Source organism: Lissotriton vulgaris, chromosome 9 (genome assembly GCF_964263255.1).
Source record: "Lissotriton vulgaris chromosome 9, aLisVul1.2, whole genome shotgun sequence".
Taxonomy (NCBI): domain Eukaryota; kingdom Metazoa; phylum Chordata; class Amphibia; order Caudata; family Salamandridae; genus Lissotriton; species Lissotriton vulgaris.
Genome location: NC_141697.1, coordinates 1,117,556,534 through 1,117,578,054, shown reverse-complemented (window position 1 = coordinate 1,117,578,054; position 21,521 = coordinate 1,117,556,534). Strand labels below are relative to the sequence as shown.

The following is a 21,521-nucleotide window of genomic DNA, read 5'->3' as shown; positions in this document are numbered from 1 at the left end:
AGTTTCTTGTGAACTATATTTAAAACCAGATATCATCTGGTTTCAGCAAATTATTTTGAGGACGGGTTCGAAGCATAAAATAAAAAGCAATAGAGACAATGGATAGCCCTAACTAGTGCTGTAATGTAAATCAAAGTAAGGGGAAAAATAACAATTAACAAATACACTGGCTCAGGGTTGGGAGTTAACCGTTTTAGAAAGGAGATTAATTTAGGATTGAAACCAAACCAATGAAGAGTTTTGTACTTGTATTGCCAATTTAAATGGTCAAAAGCCATCTCAGCATCTAATGTAAATGCTGTAAGAGGGGTTTTTAATTGTCCTTCTAAACAAATAATATTCAAGAGTATTCTTGCATTTTCAGAAGGAATATACCTTTAACAAAATCAGATTTAACATGAAGGGGAAGAGATTCTAAACCAGAGGTCAAGATTTGGGTATATCTTAAAATCGTAGTTAATAATGAAAAGAGTCTATAGTTTGTGCAAATTTTAGGAACTTTATCTTGTTTGGGATTAATAGTTATTAAAGCCTCCAAAAAAGAACCACTGGCTTTGCAATTTGAAATAAAGTATTACAAAAAACTTGAATAATTTGGAAGCAAAAAGCAGGACATTGAAGAAACACGTTAAATGGAAAAACCATCAGTTCCTTTAGCCTTTGTTTCTATAGAGAATTAACAGCAGATAATCACCTGAAGCATAATGTCAGACTCTGGATCCACAAATGTATCAGATGAAGAGGGTGCTCTGGAAATACCATAAACAAAATCCCCACATCAGCTTTGCAAGGTTGGGCTTCTTCAGTGTATAATGACTTGTAACATTTTTTAAAGGACCTAGACCTATCAGCATTGGAGGTCGATTCAGTATTATCAGATTAATAGAACCAATAGCTTTACACTCTGTTTTAATCTCTGAATAGTTGGCAAGTATTTTGCCAGCTTTTTTCTGACCCCCATGAAATTTGGATTTCACTTTGAGCAGGTTATTACAAGTGTCAATAATAGCAATTTTGTTGAGGTCGGACTTGGCTTAAATTAAATCATGCAATATAGAGGAAGCTTTCAAGTGGAGTATTTGTGTTGATTTTTTTTACTTTTTGCAAAAGGATAACATATTGATTATTTAAATTCTTTTTCCTTTTAGCAAATAAGTTAATAGTTAAAGCTCTAAAAAAGGTTTTAAAAGCATCACCATTGTTAGTGGACGTATCTGAATAATTATTAAACTAAAAAAATTGGGTAATACAAATAGTTACTTGAGGTATGAAGGTAGGGTCAGACAAAAGATATTTATTAAATCTCCATCTCCCAGTTTTTTGATCAACTGTGGAAATATCTAAAGAAGCCAAAATAAGGGGCATGGTTAGGTAGAAAAATAAAGCCAATCTCAGCAGATTGTAAGCTTGGAAATAGTGATTTGGTAATCCAGATATAATCAATCCTGAAAAGCCTGTTCTACACATTTGAGAAAAAAAAGAAAACCAAATCTGATTTATCAGAATTACAAGTTTTCCTGACATCAAACAATGGTCTATAGGAAATTGCAGATTGAAACGCCTTATGAGATTTGTAAGGTCTGAATTTATGCTTTGCTCAATCAAGGACCTTTCGTAGCTATTTTAATCTAGCAGTGACTGGACTAGCTCTTAGCAGCAATAATGTACTACACTGTGGACTCTCACAATATCGGTACTCTCCTAGCACTAGCCACCTGATGGCCGCCTGCTACCAGCATTGCTTGCCTTGAGAAATATCGTTTATTCACCCCCTTTCAGGCTCTTAAACCCTTCCTAGCTTTGGCATCACTGACTGCCCAATAATAGTGCTGTGGTATATTCAATCTTTTGGAACTGCGAGTATGAAAAGACAAACCTACATAATCGAAACAATAGAGGAAAAGGACCTTTACTCTGAAATCTTGCATGGTTTCATTTCATGTGTGAAAAGTTGATACAGTTCATGCATATCCATTTATTTGTCATACTTGTAGTCCTGTATCTATAATAGGAAAAGAAAAACTAGCACTAAACTGCAAAAGAAAAACCACTGATATATTTGACAGAAGTCAGATTGCGGTAACTGCTTTAAAATCATAAAGCTTAATGTTGTTATTTAAATATTCAATTCCCAGGAACGTTTTATGTGCAGCAGGAACAATTTAGTGTATTTCTAATTTTTCCTAAAAATATAAAGTGAAGAACCTGGAGTTTTGGCGTTTTAACCAGCATCAGGTTTCATTATGTGACTTTAAATGCCTATATGATACTTGGCCAATTGATGCCAGATTTTGATTTGCCCATCAAAGAAACATCTCTATACATATAAAACCACAGGTAAAGTAGAGTTATGAATTAAAACTGAAAACCTCCATAAATGCTTAGAAGGGGCATTAGTATGCTTTCTGTAGTGGCTACTTTTTAACCGTTTCTTAATGTGAAGTTCACATTTCTCAAAACATATGTTAAGGTTTTGTACAGCACAAACCATAATTTACTGTTCAAAAAAAATCTTTTTTTTTTCCTTTCCCTGAATGTTGTACCGCATCCACTTTCCATGTAGCCAAAACTCTTAGGTCACCCAACCTCTGAGGCATAAGAGCTTCTTATGCCTCAATTGAAAACCAAATATTAATTTTTGTCCCTCATTGAGGTCTCAATGAAGAATGTGTGTCAGGGTTGCTGATCTGGAATCTTTTGTAGTTGGTCTAAACTCTGAAGGGAAGGATTTCAGAAACTTGAAGAATGTTGCTATTGCTTGTGATATGTCTAGAAAAGCAGCATCCAGCTGGAACACCTTGAGGGTCCGGCGCCTGCAGCAAATATCCATCTACTGGGAGTACCACCATCTCTGGATGATAAGTCCATCACATTGACTATTCAGAGGCTATTGGACAATAAGGTCCCCTTGCTGAGGGACTTGCATGGAGTGACAGTGTGAAGGATGTATAGGCTGCCAACAAAGATATTGAGTAGTGGTGATAAGAATCATGGAGCTGAGAAGTCCTAGGGAGAAAGAAGCAGTCCTAGAGTGGAAACCCCAGTTGGATGGTGAATAAATCTTGAGCTTTCCAGATTATAGTATGTCCACCATGACAACACACCAGCCTCTTCAACATACAAAGAAGGAATTAATTGCTTTAGGGTCCGAAGCCTTCTTAGATTCCGTACAAGACTGAAGGCGGTCTTGGAGGGTAAAAGGCACATATTCTCTCAAGTAGATGCTGCTGACTCTGCCGAATAGTCTATATGATAAAAAATAGAAAGAACAAGATGATGGTGAAATTTTCCTGTTTCTGATTCTGTGTAGATGCTTTCTTAATTCTTACAGAGGCAGTTGACAATGGTACTGGTTCTTCTTAATGAGGCTAGTTGTGAATCGGATGGGCTATGCATGAGTATGTCATCATGTTGATGAGATGCACAACTAGTTCCCTAAAGTGGTGCCTACCCTCTTCCTCCCGCTCCCCAAAATCAACCCTAACATTTTTCCTGAGTGTCCTGGGTTCGGGGTATCGACCCATCATGGTTGTGATGGACAATGGAAAATGCAATACTGCATGTCCTATAATTCACAAAGGACGGAGGTTTCTGTGCTTATAATTCTGTGTATTGGATGGGATAGTGAGTTTGTTTTCTGAATTGGATGTTTACTTTTTCCAACTTTAATAAAAATGTATGAAACCTAAAATAAAACCTAAATCCCCAAAAAATACTTATACCATAACTAAAGTTGACATAGTTGTCCTTTAAGCTTAAACATGTGAGCTAAGAGCCATTGGGGAAATACTGGAAGGCCCAAGTCCTGCAGAGTGTAACGTTACATGTGTAGACAATGCGAGATGACATTTAATGTCCTAAGATAAAGTACTTCTGTTTTGAAATTTTTGCAATGAGGCACAAAAACATTAATACCCTGAACGGTTATAGGATGAATGTGAAAACCAAGTACACATATCTAGTTTCTCAAAGATGTTCTTCTCAAAAGGCAGAATGTATTTGATCATGGTTCGCAGACTTTCTGTATTTGATACAGAGTGCAAAAATATAAAATATCAAATGCAAAATGTGGACTTTATGGTTTGTCAAGAAATACTAAATATTGGGGTGCTGTGCAGAAGAAGCCAGTTGAGCATTGTAAGGCATGATTGAAAATTCATCAGTACATGCAGCAAAAACATAATTGGCAGTCTCTTTACAGGTGCTGTTTTTCTTAATGCTTGGACTGTTTAAATATTTAAATCTTGCCATTTTAGGAAGCTGCTCCATTGGACCAGCCTTTCAGTGCTGTGAAACGTGAGCAGCAGAAAAAATGGGTTGAAGAATTGAATAAACAGAGAGAAGAAGATAACAAAAGAAAAATACAAGAAAAAATGAAACGTTTAGAGGTAAGTGATAATGATTATGAACATGTTGAGGACAGATGAAGAAAAACAATTTGGAAAAATATTAAGAACCATGCATACATCACCACACACACTTTGTCAGTTGGACTTGGATGTGTTTTGGGGATGGGGTGCGCCCACCATTTTCTCCTGGGAGCTGCTGCGGTGCTGGACCCTTGCGCGATAGCGAGCTCTGGGGTTGGAGCCTGGCTCCTGCCGGCAGATGGGATCTCCAGTGGTACATGGGCTGAGGGAGCAGAGTAACTGGTGAGGAAGCACCCGACCCGATCCTAAGTCCACGTTCCAGCCCTTATGCCACCTTTTTGCCTCTCAGCTGCCCCAACTGCGTGCACACCTTTGTACCTGGGCACGGCCTGGGTGTGTGGCCTCTGTGCCCCTGCTGCACCCACTACCATCCATCCCCACCTGGCATCCTGATTGCAGGCAGTGGAGCATGAGACTGTGGCTGCCTTCACTGCTAGACTTCAGAGATCATCGCTGACCCATCTGCACGTGAGTGAGCATATCTGCTGCTGGGCTCCCTTATATTTGGAATTGGGTCTCATGCCACAGTTTTCCATAGACTTCCTCAGCCTCAGCTTACCACTACTTTGACCCTTTGCACTCGCGCTCTTCCCTCCTGCTGAACTGAGGGATCCCCTGTATGAGTCCGGCATGGCCTTATGAGCTCCTGGGGCCTTGTGCCATCTCACACTGCGAACTGCCTCTAAGGCAACAACCTACATATGTGAAGACTGTCTAGATCAGTGAAGTTGTTTCCAACAGGCCTGTAAGGGGGTGTTCAGATTGCAACTACAGATGGCCACACAGTGACCTCAACACTGCCATGCTCCGTGGGCTGCTGTAATCTGGGAGTGCTTTCAGAGTGCCATGTGGCGCTCATACATGTCCTTAGGGCATGTATGTGCGCCATATGCGCACACATGTAAATTTCAGGGGTGCAGCAGGGTGTCCTTAAGACACCCTTGCACCCTTGAAATTATTCTCAATTTGCGATTAGCTTCCCATTCCTTCCTATGGGCCTCCTGGCCCATAGAAATGAATTGGAAATTATTCCTTAATTGCGATTAGCAATTTGCTAATCGCAATTAAGGAATTCTAAGAAAACGCTAAAAAATAGCGAATTTTTACATACATATAATTTTGCGATTCTCAAAAAATCGCTATTTGAGAATCATTAATAGGTATTTTGATACATCTGCCCCCTAGAGACCACTCTGTGGTCTTTTATGGTCCAAGTCTTCCCCAACCAACATGTCCAACAAAGGGGACTCTTCCGCTCGGACTACAGAGCCCTCCGTGACGCCACCGATTACTGCGGATTATATGGCTCAATTCCTTAATGACATTAAACAAAAAATTATCTCTTTAAAGGCAGATTTTAAAAGCTGTATACAGGACCAGCGCAGACAGTTTACAGATGTAGGCACACGTTTTGATGATTCAGAACGCACATTGTACTCCCGCACGGAAGACCAAGAAATACTCATGCACCACATTCTTGCTCTGAAAGACCTGCAGATTGAACTACAAGCTAAACAAGAAGATTTAGAGAATTGCAGCCGCAAAAATAATATCCGATTCTGGGGTTTCCCCCGGGGTGCAAAGGAGAAAGACATTCTGACCTTCAAGGGGTACCTGTTGAACACTATTTGGGGAAGTGAGGAAGACCTGCTTTTCAGTGGCCACACACTGCAGATCTTTCAGGACTTCTCACCAGCGACCCCTAAAAATGCAGGGAATTCAGGCCGATAACAGAGAAACTTCTAGAGATAACCATCAAATACCAGTGAGCCCACCCTTTTGGCCTGCTCTTCAGCTTAACTGTGAACAGTGTCTTGTTCGATCATTGACGGAAGCCAAGTTCCTACTAGACCGGCCAGAGGGTCCCCCGGTTCAGGGATCCCACCCTGCACCCTCTGGGAATGGTGATCGATGGTGTCCGACTTTGCACGCGGCGGGCAGACGGGGTTGTGTTGTTTGGGTTTAAGCAAAGGCACTAAGAGAAGCAAGGGAAGACATCCTCTCCCACCTACAGAATATGAAGCAGGAATCTTCACAACAGACTGGCCCGGACAATTGATTACTGCCTAACTGGGTTCTACCAGACCTGTACCTAATAACTGAAGCACTGTCACATGTTGTTCTCTTCTATTTGCTCTTTTTTTTCCTTTACAGTGCCCGCGGCCTCTGAGCCGGATGATTATGTATTAATGGCTACAGTAATTTGTACTCTATAGGTAGTTGAAATATTTTGATAGAAGTGTCTTGTTCTGTCAATTGCTCATCTGTCTGGCCTCACCCACTTTATTGAGGCACTTCTCTCCCTGAGGCGACACATCTGCGGACTTTCGGATACTCTCCTTGGTCCGAGGATGGAGGACCTCACATTGTTGGCCCGTTTGTTCTACCTTGGTTATCAATCCGCTTTCCTTGCTGTGCCCCTGGGGTACCTAGGGGAGGGAACTCTATTGGAAGAGTACTGTTTTATTTGACCCAACCTGGTAATCGCTGTGAGACCCTTCTTATCCTGACTCTAATGCTTTCACTTTTCCTTATTGCCTAGTTCATGGGAACCCTGCCTAAAACAAAACTAATTTCCTTAAATGTGAAGGGGCTTAATTTCCCTAATAAGAGCAAGTAGGTATGGCGTTATCTTCTTCAACAACCCAGCACTTAATTTTCCTGTAGGAGACCCATCTCATTAAAGAAGACTATCATCCCATGTCTCACCCCAAATACCCATCCCAATATTGAGCATACATTGACACTAAAACATTGGGAGCGGGCATTCTGTTTTGGCAAGGTTTTCTAACAACATTGACATGGGTGGTCAGGGATCCAGGGTGTGGCGTTTTTTGCTGCTGATGATAGACAAGGGACTCACTACCCTGTCTTTCCTTAATCTATGCCCCCCAAACCAAGCGCAGGCCTCTTTTCTTTGCAGGAATCTTAAGGATCGATTAAGCCTAGCCTGGGGTGACATCATACTGGGAAGGGACATTAACTTGGTATGGGACCCAGCGCTTGACGAGACCTCTGCCCAATTTCAGGGTGTAGGGGCCATGTCGGCTCCACTCAAGAGGGAACTGTCTGACTCTGGTATAGTAAATGCTTGCCTCTACTTCCACCCTAATGCCTAATACAACAGCTTGTACTCGCATGTACATCAATCATACTTTCTTATTGACTATATATTTGTCACACATTTCTTCCTGCGCCATTTGGAAACAGTACAGATATCTGATATCTCTATTTCTGATCATGCCCACATTGAGGTGATCTGGCCGTCCCGAACAGTTGCCTCAGATGCCTGCCCCGATGGAAACTTCCACCCAATATACTGTGCGAACCTGCAGAGAAAGCTACTTTCAATAAATCGATCAAAGAATATTTTGAATACAATACTTTACCTACCACCCTGGACCTTCGTCAGCACGCTCGCACCACCACCCATGCCGACTTCATGGGCTTCACGCTCACACGTAGCTCCCAGAGACGAACCACATCATCATTACCGCCCTGCTCCCACAACATAGGAGGCACTTATAATAACAGAGGCGAGTGTCTTTTTTTTTTTTTCCTCCTCGGCTGCCTCTCGTTTTAAAACCCGAACTTCAGTTTGTGACTTCTTATTTTCTTTTTTAATTTTCTTTTTATTTTACTTTTATATCTTTTCCTGTGTCATCAAGACTTTGGCCGGCTTGTACTGTTCCTAAAAAGCATATGGCTTCTCCGAACAAAATGGCCCTGCATGTATCTAAATGTTATTGGCTCCTTAACATAGTTGTATAGGGATGTATGACGTTACAACGCATACCATTACAACGCGGTATTTACAACGAATACCGTTACAACTCATAGCGCTTAGAGGTGCTGGATAGTGGTAAGTATAATTTTATATTCCAACTCCAGTCCCCGTGGACACTAGGGAAGGTGTTGGATATAAAATTATACTTATTCCCTATCCTAGAGCGCCCCCCAGCGCAATGCGTTGTAATGGTATGCGTGGTAATGCCTGCGTTGTAATGGTAGTGCGTTGTAAAAACTTTGTTGTAACAGTTGTATACCGTTGTATAGTGTAAAATGGCCGCTTGCTGGTGTGTTCCCACTACCCTATGGCAACTGAAAGAGGACCATAGTCTCTACATACACTAAATAGGGTAATAGGACTCACCAATGCTGGACACTAACAAGGGACTATATATCCGGGCAACAGTCATACTAAGGATTCGACCATCATTGCTTTAGACTGATTTTTCACATATCTACCCAGCTCAGGCCGGTCTCTCGCCCCTTTACATCACATGCCATCACTGCCTAACCTAAACCACCATCCTCACCTAGCACCCTCAATATAATCTCCCAGGTCACCTGACCTCCCACCTCACCTCCCCCACCACCTCACAACATACTTCTAAAGACACAGATTCACACTCATTCATACCTCTGCCCAGTCTGATCTTAGCCTCTGGCGACCCACACTGCTCACTTTGTTAACACGCAAAATTGAACTCATTGGCACACATACATTCAATATCATTTATCCCCCACACCTCTCACAAAAAGCCTCCAAACGCTTCAAGCACAACTTCTTAAAACTACACCCTGAAACCCTCTTCGCTGACCCCTATTTTTCTCTACACAACGGTCACATTACCACTGACATCATCCTCCAAACCAAACGCAGAGCCCAATGGCGCAAAGCATTCCTAGCACTACTCTCGATCTCCTCCACTAGAAAATCTCCACATGGTCTAACAATCACTTTTGCACCATCACAGCTCTTCCAAGCTACAGCAACAATTACAATCTACAATAATGGCTCTATCCTCATGCAATCCACGAATCATAATCTAAATTTACTAAAGAAGATCTTCCCCATCATTAAAAATCATGTATCCAATCCCCTTACTTCAACCCAACCCTCCCCCTCTATCCAACCAAGCCCTTCTGCCAACACATCTGTCGCCTCCTCAACATCCCCCTCCATCACCCCCTCCCCCCTCATCCCCACCCTACTCAGGCTTCGGATCCATATGCCCCTACCTCCCAGACTACCCTTTCCTCCAACACACCCCATCCCATCGCTATCAACCAACGCACATCCCCACCCTCACATCCCACCCAACCCACTAAGCCTCATGCACCAGCACATACAAATGCAGCCCACCTCCATCATACAGATCTAATGCGCGCACACGCGTCTGCTTCCCCCCAATCCTATCACGAACATGCTCCCCCTCCAGCCCTCATTCCGCTCCCAGCTATACCCACTACTTCTATTCACCAACAACCTACCCTATCACATACGTTATCCTTATTAACAGTCCCTCCAACCACATATACACCACCACCCATTACTCTACACATGCCCATCCAGGTTACCGCACAACCCCACTCATGCATATCTCAATCACACCCTCCACTCACATCCGCCCCTGATACCACGATGGATGACCCATCACACACATCTATCCCACTCACAATAGCTACAGATACCAGTTTCGATATGATCATGTCTGCACTCCTTCAAATCAAAGATGATCTCCACACTGTCAAAAAGATGATTGCTAGACAACCAATGCACCACGTCTAGATCAAGCTACCCCCCAATTCGCCTTCCACACACCACCAAGCATAATCGCCACTCCTGGAACTCCATTCCTTCCCCTAATCTCCCTTCCCACCCAATCCGTAGCACCAACCCATTCTCGGAGAATGATATCCGCTCCTGCCTACTCTCCTACAATCCCCCTCTCATCACCCCCATCGCTGCAACTCACACGGCCATCCGGGCTATTACCCCCCAACCCACACAGATCCACCTCACAACAATAGAGGAATCATTGACAATAATCTTAGAAGAATCACACTCACACTTGATCCCACCCCTTCCCTCATTACACCCCGTCTTAAATGCACCCTCCTGAACTGTAGATCAGCCGCCAGACACGCAGTAGATGTCGCCGACCTCATCATCTCTCAGGAGCTTGACTTGCTTGTGATAACAGAGACGTGGCTAACTGAATCCTCCTCACCCCTCTTGGACATTCTGGTACCTCCAAACTAGGACATCATCAGACTTGATAGAAGTGAAAAAACTGGGGGAGGAATAGCATGCATACACAGGAGCACTATATCAGTAAATAGAGCCTTAACCCCCACATTCTCCTCTTGTGAATACATGTGCATTGACATCACCAGTAATGGTACGCCAGTATGCTCCCTACATATCATATATCATCCACCTCGTGATAACCCAAGCTTCACTGAACACTTCATGGACATGGTCCCAACGACCACCGGACGTCCAAACACTCAAATTTTCCTAGGCGACTTGAATCTCCATTGGAACGACATCAATGATTCATGGGTCAACAGTCTCAAAAACTTCATCGGCGCGCTTGACCTCACCCAAATCTGCAACAGCCCCACACACAACAAAGGTGCAATCTTGGACTTAATAATTTCCAAAAGCAACTCCATACAGCTTGACTCAATCCTTCCCTGTGATTGGTCAGACCACCACATCATTACTTTCTTCATCAAGGAAACTGTGAAACTCAATGCAGCCCAATCCACTAAACCAAAGATTTGGAAAAGAGAATTGAAAAAACTCAAGCCCAACACTTTGCCCATCCACTCTCATAAATTACTCCACCCTCCGGAGGGCCTCTTCTCTTTACAGGACCTCACCAACCACTACCTTAACTCAATGTCTATGGTTATCAACGAGGTTGCTCCTTTACAACTAAAGAGTTTCATCAAAAAACTCTAAACCCTGGTTCAACGACCTGCTGAACAATGACAGCCGCGCGCTTAAAACTATGGAACGCATTTGGAGATCAGTCCCATCTTCTAAGCACCTTAAAATTCTAAGGAATAAGAGAAAGGACTATTAAAGAAAGATCAAGCGCACCAAAGCCGAATTTTTCTCTCACTAATGAGATCGAGCGAGAAATCGCCCCCAAAAACTCTTTGACTTAATCAAATCCCAATCTAAGGATGAACCTAAACAACTACAAGATACCTACCACCCAACCCACGTACGACAAATTCTGTGATTTCTTTCATCTAAAAACCGAAAAGATCAAGGGAGATCTTCTCAATGACCTTACAGGCTTAGTCTTGCCCTCACACCAAAATCCTTCCCTCTCTTCCAACTCCGCCACAACAAGCATCCCCAAAAATTGAACTATAAAAGGTGGCAGCCTGGTCCTCCTTAATTACCTACAGTGAAGAAGCATTAGGCAAGATTCTTAGCACCCTCAAGCCGGCCAATCATACCACCGATCCTCTCCCCGCTAACGCAGTTAAAGATCTAACCCCTCTGATCCTACCGCTCTGGACTAGGATCATCAATAGTTCTCTGCATCAAGGCTGCATCCCTGACATCCTCAAAATTGGTCAAGTGTCACCCATCCTAAAAAAAACACAGCTGACCCGATGGACCTTAACAACTATCGCCCTATTTCTAACAGCCCTACCCTAGCCAAACTCTTGGAAATATGTGTACTCCAACAACTGACTAAAACATTGACCACTTCGACCTCCTGGACAATCACCAATCTGGCTTTAGAGCAGGACATAGCACCGAATCAGCCATGACTCACATTATCGACGACGCCTTACAAATACTCGATCCGAATGGATCATGCCTACTCATCTTATTAGACCTCTCCTCAGCCTTCGATACGGTCAAACACGAAAACCTGATTGACCTCCTGAATCTCAGAATGGGCCTCTCAGGCTCAGTACTCAATTGGTTTACCTCCTTTCTTCAAAACTGGACCCAAAAATTCAACGTCAATAACTCCTTATCCAAACCCTTACCAGTAACTCTGGGAGTCCCACATGGGTCTGCACTATCCCCTACACTTTTCAATCTATTTATGGAACCTCTTACTGTCTTGTTGGGAGCATCCAACGTCCAATTTCACATGTACGCAGACGATACACAACTTTACCTGAAGATTCATGCTCCAGAAGACATCAAAATACTTAACAAAACGCTGCTGAACACCAAATCATGGCTAGCTGAGAACCATCTCAAGCTTTACGCATTCAAAACAGAATTCCGACTTATTGCTCCAACCTCCAAAATACCCCTGCTCCAGGATTGGTTCAAACACCTCACAGTATTCAACGTTCAACCAACAATCATTGACTCAGCAAAATCACTGGGTATAACCCTTGATTGCAACCTCAACATGCATAAACATATTGGCAACGCAATAAAGGGAGCACATTTCCAGATTAATATTCTAAGGAAGCTTAAACCCTTCCTACCAAAAAACGACTTCAAGACGGCAGTGCAAGCTCTAGTTATTCCCAGGATCGAATACGGTAGTGTCTCTCTTTGCGGACTCCCCAAAGCTACAACAGCACCACTAAGAGCCACCATCAACGCTGTAGCTAGACTCTTCACGGGCTCAAAAAAAAAAGGTCCCACATTTCCCCGGACTTAAAAGCTTTGAATTGGCTACCATGGGAAGCCAGAATTCACCTAAAAATAGCCTGCATGACTCACAAAGCCATTCACCATAAGACACCCAGTTATCTCTCTCAGAAATTGACTATCTCTGGGGGCAAGAGATCCACAAAGAGTGCAGAAAACTTATTACTGAAGCCACACAGATTTAATAAGTCGAAAACTTATAAAAGCTCCTTCTATGGGATGGCTCCTAGGATCTGGAACGCACTACCCCCTGAAACCAGACTTATCACATCTACTTCATTGTTCAAAAAGGAAGTAAAGAGGATTCTCATGAAAAATTCACATGATCATCACCTATAGATACCATGACTATTATGGATGCAAACAGACAACCCTCTTGCACAGATGCTCTCTTGGCCCGCACCCCTCTCTCTGTTTTATTTTGCACAATGTGTTATTCATATTTGATCTACCTCATTTGTTTTTTGTATGTTTGCACAGTATTTACACTTATATTGGTTTCGACTCGTTCTGTATTTTGATATATAATTTTTCTTCATTGCCTGTAAAGCGCTCTGATACCCGCAAGGGTCTGGTTCGCGCTCTATAAAACTTTCAAAATAAATAAAGGCAATTTGGGGCATTATTACCCTATAGCAATAGCACACTCTCGTGAGGCATGCCTCTTTGAGACTAAGCTAACAGATGAAATTAGTGCCCTAGAGGGTATGGATAAGCAGACACCTTCGCAGCATACTGGGCGCCAGCTTGCTGTACTACGAGGGCAGCTACAAGCAAACAGAGTTAATTAGGCAGAACGTTTGCTTTTGGCTCTTTAGCAACGGTATTATGGTGGAGGGGACAAGGCTGGCACCGTCCTAGTCCGTCATCTCCGACATCAATATACTCGCTCTAACATTGCTAAACTTCTCACAACGCACTCAGGTTACGCAATTAGCAAAGCTGACAAGCAGGATGCTTTTCATGACTATTATAGTGCACTCTATGCCAGCGGTGATGAAGACTATTAGCTGTACCGGTTTACCTGCGAGAGTGCTGATGGCTGCCTTTAGATGCCTTCCTTGCCCGCAATCTGGAGACGCCCTTCATGATGTCCAAACTTTAAAAAGCGGTTGGGGGGGCAATCGGTGGGGAAAACCCTGGGCCTGGACAGCCTACCAATTTCCTTCTTTAAGATTTTCTTTCCATCTTTGAAGGAACACCTGCTTGCGTTTTTAATTCTTTCACCCACTCTACTCACTCTACTGGCCTTACGTCCACGATGCCAGTGGCAGAAATATCATTCATTCTTAAACTGGGCAAAGGCGCCGCTCAATGTTCTCCTACAGGCCCATAGCCCTATTAACTATTTTGCCTAAGATATATACCAAAATGCTGGCCTACAGTCTAGAGTCCCTACTGCCAGGTTTGATCAACCATGATCAGGTGGGCTTTATACAACATCAACAAGGCCCTGATAATACCAGGCGCCTTGCCCGCCTGATAGAAAAGACCCATATGCATTACATTCCTGCCCTGCTCCTGTCCATGGATGTGGGTATTGCATTTGACAGGGTCAGCTGTGACTTCTTACGCGCTGTTCTCATAAAAAATGTATTGTGCCCTGTCATGATTAGCAAAATCATGGCTCCTACACCGCCCCAATTGCTATTGTCCGAATAAACGGCCCTTCCACTGCCCCCATCCTGATACAGTGGGGTACTCACCAGGGTTGCCCCTTGTCCCCTCTTCTATTTGCTCTGGATGTAGAACCCCTGACTATCTGCCTGCGCCAGTCTCCGGACACAGGGCATACCCTTCGGAGGACAGAATCATAAAGTTCTCCTCTATGCTGATGATCTTTTATTGACTCTGACCCTATGTCAACCCTCCCCGCCGTCGTCAAGCAGCTGCAAGAATTTGAACTTGCATCAGATTATAAAATCAGTATGTCCAAATCACAAGCCCGAACTTAACTATACCATCGCAGCTCTTTCCAGCTTTGCAGGACATTTTTCCTTTTCAATATGCTAAGCTTTATATTCGCTACTTGGGGCCTAATGTCACAAATTCCCTCCAGACCTGGACTCGTGCTAACTGGCCCCATTTCCGTAAGGCTATTGCGGCAGACCTGCGCAGATTTAATCAATTACATATCTCGAGGTTGGCACAGATCAATGTGCTCAAAATGAATTTTTTGCCTTGTAGAATCTATCTGTTTTTAAGCCCTCCTGACTTCTATTCCAGCTGAAGACTTTCCCCGACTCCAGAAAAACATCCATGCCTTTATTTGGAATGGGAAACAGCCCTGTATCTCCAACCACATATCACGCTGTGGCCTGCAGGCCACTGTGGGACTTTGCTTGATCGCCAAAACCCCATTGCCCTCGTAGTGCCTACCTTGCCTAGGATCAGACATTTCTCTCCTAACAAGATCCCTCCAGCTCACTTCTTTTAATGTGGGAACGCCTTAGACATCCGGGTTTGAGTATACATGCCTGATGAGGTTGTTTCTTTAGTTTATTCAATATCAGTAACCAGTTCTCACAGGCGTTTAAACAGTGCTAATCTTCTGTTCAGTGAGTTATGGTGTGTTTTGTTGAAAAAAATGTCTTAACCGTTTTTGATTAGAGTTGATTTTTTTTTATAGGTCGTTAACCCTTATCCGTGCTCCATGCCTCATTCCCAGTGGCACGCTGAAGGACCCACAAAATTATGTCCGTGAACGTGTCCATTCCCCAACCTCCCTGCGTCTCATCCTGCCAAAATGTGATCATTACCTTAGCTGGAAAATGGTAGTAGACTCATTGTTAACTGCAGTCAGAGCTCCCAAATTAATGCTTTTGATTGCACAGAGCAAAAATAGGAAATAAACCATGGAAACCACATGTGTATCTTGGTGTCACAATAACTCTGTCATTTTCTGATAGTACCAAGTATAGCCAATATTGCTTCCATGGCAATTTTTCAAGATCTACACTTTACCTTTATAAGAGTGAAGTAGAATTATATCTTTGGGCCAGACCCCCCCCCCCCCCCCCTTTCTCGGAAAGGCCCACTAGGTCCAGTCAATAATAAAAATGCCTAGAGCATGTAGGTCCAGCCCAGTTGGGCTAGGTGGAAGATAAATCTTAAAAAATCAAAAATGTCTGTGCCCTTATGAGGATTTTTCCATGCCTTTGCCTTTCTAAAGCACCAGCCTGCCCGTTCCACTGTGGTCACTTGCTGAGGCATGTATTTAATAAACTTCCTGAAGAGCAGCTTAATTTACCTCTACTAATGTCTCAAATTGTATTTCATGTATTGCCTCCATTTTCTTTGTGAAAGCATATTTTTCATAGATTTTTTGCTTAATGTCCAGACTTAAGTATTTGAGAAACCTTATCATGCCTGCCTTTGTGGTTGGATTAGATGTTGTACTAGACGTCAAAATCTTTAACTCCATTGAGGGGTAAGCTACCCCACTGCTGAAAATACTGAGCAACTGGCTCATTTGACGTTCCTTCCTCCAAGGCACTAGAGCCTCAGAAACCACCCCTTTCCAAGAACAAAAACTTCTGGCAGAATTGAACCTCTCAGTCCATGCATGCATGTGAAGTACGATTATGTTCACATCTACCAAAAGTCCTTGCAACGGACCACAACACTACAGCAGAATCCTAATTGGTGACCATTGTATACTGTCTTCCCCTCCCTTGAGAACTCGGGTAGATCAGCAAAGGAAACAAGCATTGGAAATGCAATAGGTCTCGCGTTAGAAAAGTTGGAGCTATTGGTCTTGTAAATGAAAAATATTTTATTTCTTTTTTGTTTTTTAAAATAGCTAAATTGATAGCTTTGTCATTTACAATGCCAATAGTTATAACTTTCGCGAATGTGACACCTATAGCATTTGGAATGCAACATGTTTTGTATTTACGTGACTTGGATGGCAGCTCTGGTCGTTAGGCCACATTACTGCACTTGGTAAATATACCCTCCCCAACTTAATTAAACAAAGAACTCTGTTGTGTGGCCGTTTCAGTGATAGTATGTACGGCATGAATCATGTTAGTGATTTTGAAAAACTCTTGTTTTATATACTCCAAGTAATGCAGGGCACGTTAAATATGTAAAATAAACATGACAGTCCTCTAGACTGGTGTGCAAAAGCGCAATGCTATGTGTGAGAAATGCTTGCATCATGGCAACCGTGCATACATTTTACTACGCACTTCCAATTTGTAAGAAATGGCCTTCTGATATTTGAATAAGTTAAACATTTTCTGTACAAAAAATAACCCTCAAAATCCTTTAAAAACCATGCACATGCATAGAGTGGCATCATACTGGACTCCGTGAAACAAAAGCACGCAAAACATGCCATTCGTGCAAAAAAATAATAATCCTTCAAAATTGTCGATATTGTTTGCCTTGGGGGCAGGTGCGTTTTATGCATATTACCAGCTTAAGATATTTAGAGTACGGATGCCCTCAGTTACACTTCCCCTCAAACATTAGCTTCGGCGATGCTAAAAAAACATCCCTGTTCATCCCGTTTTTTTGCTGTGGGTAATGTAGCGCCACTTCCAAAATCAAAGAAAATATCACAACGTTGCGTTCATTGGCAATAACCACTTATGGTACTATACAGGTCTACTAGGATTTCGGTGTACTGAAAGAACAAATAACAGCATTGTTAATAGTACAAAAGCCCGCCAGTGTCACTGCATGTTTAATGAGGTCTACGAACAAAGAACAGCAGAGCAGCGTTGCCGGCAGATTTGAGCATTGCCTTCCGCTACCAGAACATTCCCCCAAAAGAGGGAGGAAAAAAACAGCACTGCATGCGCTGCCCTGTTGGATAGGGCGGAGGGGCTTCGAAAAGGAGGCAGCCACGGCCTCTATGATCATACCTATTGCAGTGATCAAAATCAAAAAAATGCATGCATTCAATATTTGGGAATTCATAAATAAACACTTGGGGGATATTTACTTTATAATGTGTATACAGGCATTGGAGCATTGTGTGCTGCTGCTTGGATGAGAGAGCACATCACCAGCAATACAGTGAAATACAAACAGGCACGACCAGCATCTACCAAGCTCGGTGTGCTTCGCAATTAGAAGTGTGTGCATTGTGCAATGAAGTGCCTGTCGGCAAAATAAGGCAGCTAGGAGCATTTATTTGCAAGCTCGATGCCACATTACTGCACTTGGTAAATATACCCTCCCCAACTTAATTAAACAAAGGACTCCCTCGTGTGGCCGTTTCAGTGATAGTATGTACGGCATGAATCATGTTAGTGATTTTGAAAAGCTCTTGTTTTATATACTCAAAGTAATGCAGGGCACGTTAAATATGTAAAATAAACATGACCGTCCTCTAGACAGGTGTGCAAAAGCGCAATGCAGTGAAATACAAACAGACACAACCAGCATCTACCAAGCTCGGTGTGCTTCGCAATTAGAAGTGTGTGCATTGTGCAATGAAGTGCCTGTCTGCAAAATAAGGCAGCTAGGAGCATTTATTTGCAAGCTCGACGCATTGCTCTCTCTCTCGTTTGTTTGAAAGACGGAGGGCATTGCTGTGGGGAAGATGGGGAGGAGAAATGAGACACGGCCGCAGCAGGGGGCGGAGCGGGGAGATAGTGTTATGCAGCATGGGCCTTTGAAGTGAAGCTAAGCTTCACTTCAAAGGTGTGGGAGGAGTGCGGCTCAGGCAGAGCGCACGCTGGGGGAAGCTTGTGGGGCGGAGCGGGAAGAGCTGCTGGGGAACAGATGGCTGGCGATTTGATGCTGTGCACGTGCATTTTAGGTCAATGCGCTTGCGCATTGACCTAAAAGCGCACGGGCACAGCATCAAATCGCCAGCTAGGTAAACTCTGTTTAAGCCCCTATTGTCTCGCTCCGCTCAATGCGCAAGAGCATTGAGAGGCGAGACCTAAAAACTGTTTGTTGAAAGTGACATTTATACAGCAGGTGATAATTCATCTCAAGACATGAGTGGGCCCTGCCAGATATATTAGTCAGTAGATGCTAGCAGCTTCCGTTCCCAATTTAGTGAACGTCTCACCATCATCATTAACCTTGCATGAGGTTACGGCATGCTCGCATGCATGAGGGACTTCTGTTCATTGCCCATGACACCCTGTTCAATTGATTGCGCTTCCCATGCCAGTCACATTGGAGTCCTTCACCCATTTACGCAATTTTTGCCAGCCAGATTGGGATTCCTCTGAGCACCACAAAATGTGTGACCGCTTTGCTTCAAGCATAACCATCATCAGTCTGGAGGGAGCATTATTATAATTAGTCGTTTATGGCCCCCTCCTCTCTGCCACCCGACAAAAAAACAGCAATGTGAGGCTAATCACCTTCTCTACAAACTTTCCTTGGGATAGGCTCTTTGGAAAGCCACAAATTCCATGGAGGCAACTGAACCTGGGAAGCTTCACTAAGGCATGTCCATCTTTCACGGCTTCAAACCTGAAGTCTATCCTAATGCAGTTTTAAAAAGATGAGAAGAGCCAAGAGTTAGATTTATGTAAATGTTATTGCTGTGGAACCAATGTATCAAATTGCTTGTTTCGTGTTATATTACTAATCCTTGTTTTTTTTATTTTTATTTTTGTTTTTATTTTTTTTTATAACCCAGGTTGAGGAACATGACCTATGGGCATTGCATTTTGACTCCTTAAAGAAAGACAAATATCAGCAACTACCTTTAAATATTCCAGTAATTCAAGAACCTGCATATGAGCCTGTGATTCCTGTGCCACAAGTGCCGATTCCTCTTCTCAACTCCGAGGAAGAGAAAGCTTTTGAGAATTCTGCTGAAAGTGGCACTCAGAAATCTAGGTGTGTACATGCCACTATATCGATGCGCTTACATATAACTAATCTCCTCCTCTGGGGATAACTGTCAGCAATGGAACCTCTGTGGTTACATTTGTTTTACATTCTCAGCTAAAATAGTGTTGAGCTTCTGAATGAGGAAGAGGTTCTAAATGCAGAGAAACCATAAAAAGGGGAGTAAAAAGATGTTAAAACGTATGACTTCTAGGTTAGCTTACATGAACCAATATATTGTTTATGTTGTGCTTTGCACTTGAAGTGAAATTACGTAGATGACTGGCGACCTAATAATCATTGAATGGTTCTTGTCTGGCTGAGTAGAATGTAGTCTTTAATTTTCTTTGTATAAGTTCAGTTTTGCTATAGTCTAGGGGATCAGTCCATCCTCCAGAAGCGTCTTCATCAGAACACTTGGAGGAGGAGTTCTGTGAACTAACAGAGTAAAACAACATCCACACCCTCTTCTGAGCATTCTAAGCAAGGTTCAGTTTCTTTACTAAATTAGCATTGTGGATTGCATCTGGCTTGGTTTGTTAGTTTTATGCCAATACTGCAAAGACCAGAAATAGACTAAGATATGCAAAAAGCAGAGTTTTCTGTGACGACCTAACTGGTTTGAATAAGGAAGTTCTGCAGATTTTTATTTCTGCGGAAACAAACCGAAAACAAATTCACATAAATAAACTCAAGTATGAACTGTAGAATGTAAAGTGAAAGGTGCATTTTCATTAGAATTGTATGTTCTTGACACCTGTGTAACTGCAGTATCTGTTAGCCTTTCCATGTTAAAATGTTACTTAAATTCGATTTACTTTAGAAATTATTATTTAGTCTGATCTTCCATTTTCAAATGCAAAAAAAACAGTTGATGGACAGAATGCAGAACAGTGTCATACATTCACCCCAGTACAGAGATCTGGGACTAAATCCATCGTTTTTTTGCTCACCATGCCATTCCAGTTTGGACCCAGCCATATGCAAATCAGTCTTGACCCTGTGCCTCATGGGAACAGTCCAGCCCGAACTGCCAAGCCAGGTTCTCCCTGGACTGGAAACAAGCATCCTAGGACCGGTTTCGGGGTTTCACCCCTCTTCAGCAGGATGGCATGAAGAGCACAGGACCCACATCTGGGCACACCCGTCCCACTCGGGGTGACAAATGCAAAAAACAACAGTTGATGGACAGAATGCAGAACAATGTCATACATTCACCCCAGTACAGAGATCTCGGCCTACATCCATCGTTTTTGGTGAGCAAAATAATTGTGGATTTAAGCCAGATCTCTTGACTGGGGGTGAAATGTTTGATTTGTTCTGCATTCCGTCCATCAAGTGTGTGTATTTTGCTTCCTCGCTCTACACGCGCTAGGTATGCTCAGATGGGATGTATGACGTTACAACGCATACTTTTACCACGCATACCTTTACAACGCGGTTTTTACAACGCATGCCTTTACAACGCATAGCGCTTTGGGGTGCTGGATAGTGAATAGTTTAATTTACTATTCCAACTCCAGTCCCCGTGGACACTAGGGAAGGTGTTGGATAGTAAATTAAACGTATTCCCTATCCTAGAGCGCCCCCCAGCGCAATGTGTTGTAATGGTTTGCGTTGTGATGACTGCGTTGTAATGGTAGTGCGTGGTAAAAGTTTCGTTGTAAAGGTTGTATACCCTCAGATGTGGGTCCTGGGCTCACTGTGCCACTGGATTCAAGCTATCCTAGCTGAAGAGGGGTGAAACCCCGAAACCGGTCCTAAGATGCTTGTTTCCGGTCCAGGGAGTACCTGGCTTAGCAGTTCGGGCTGGACTGTTCCCATGAGGTACAGGGTCAAGGCTG

General features: G+C 43.0%; 1 protein-coding gene across 1 annotated transcript in view; it reads left to right on the top strand.

The window, feature by feature from the left end:
* CCDC66 (coiled-coil domain containing 66) overlaps positions 1–21,521 on the top strand; it is a 262,436-nt gene that overhangs the window by 113,210 nt on the left and 127,705 nt on the right. The window contains exons 9-10 of the mRNA XM_086939128.1: positions 4,257–4,388; positions 19,484–19,686. Of these exons, the coding sequence (XP_086795254.1) occupies positions 4,257–4,388; positions 19,484–19,686 (335 nt within the window). The remainder of the gene's footprint in view (positions 1–4,256; positions 4,389–19,483; positions 19,687–21,521) is intronic.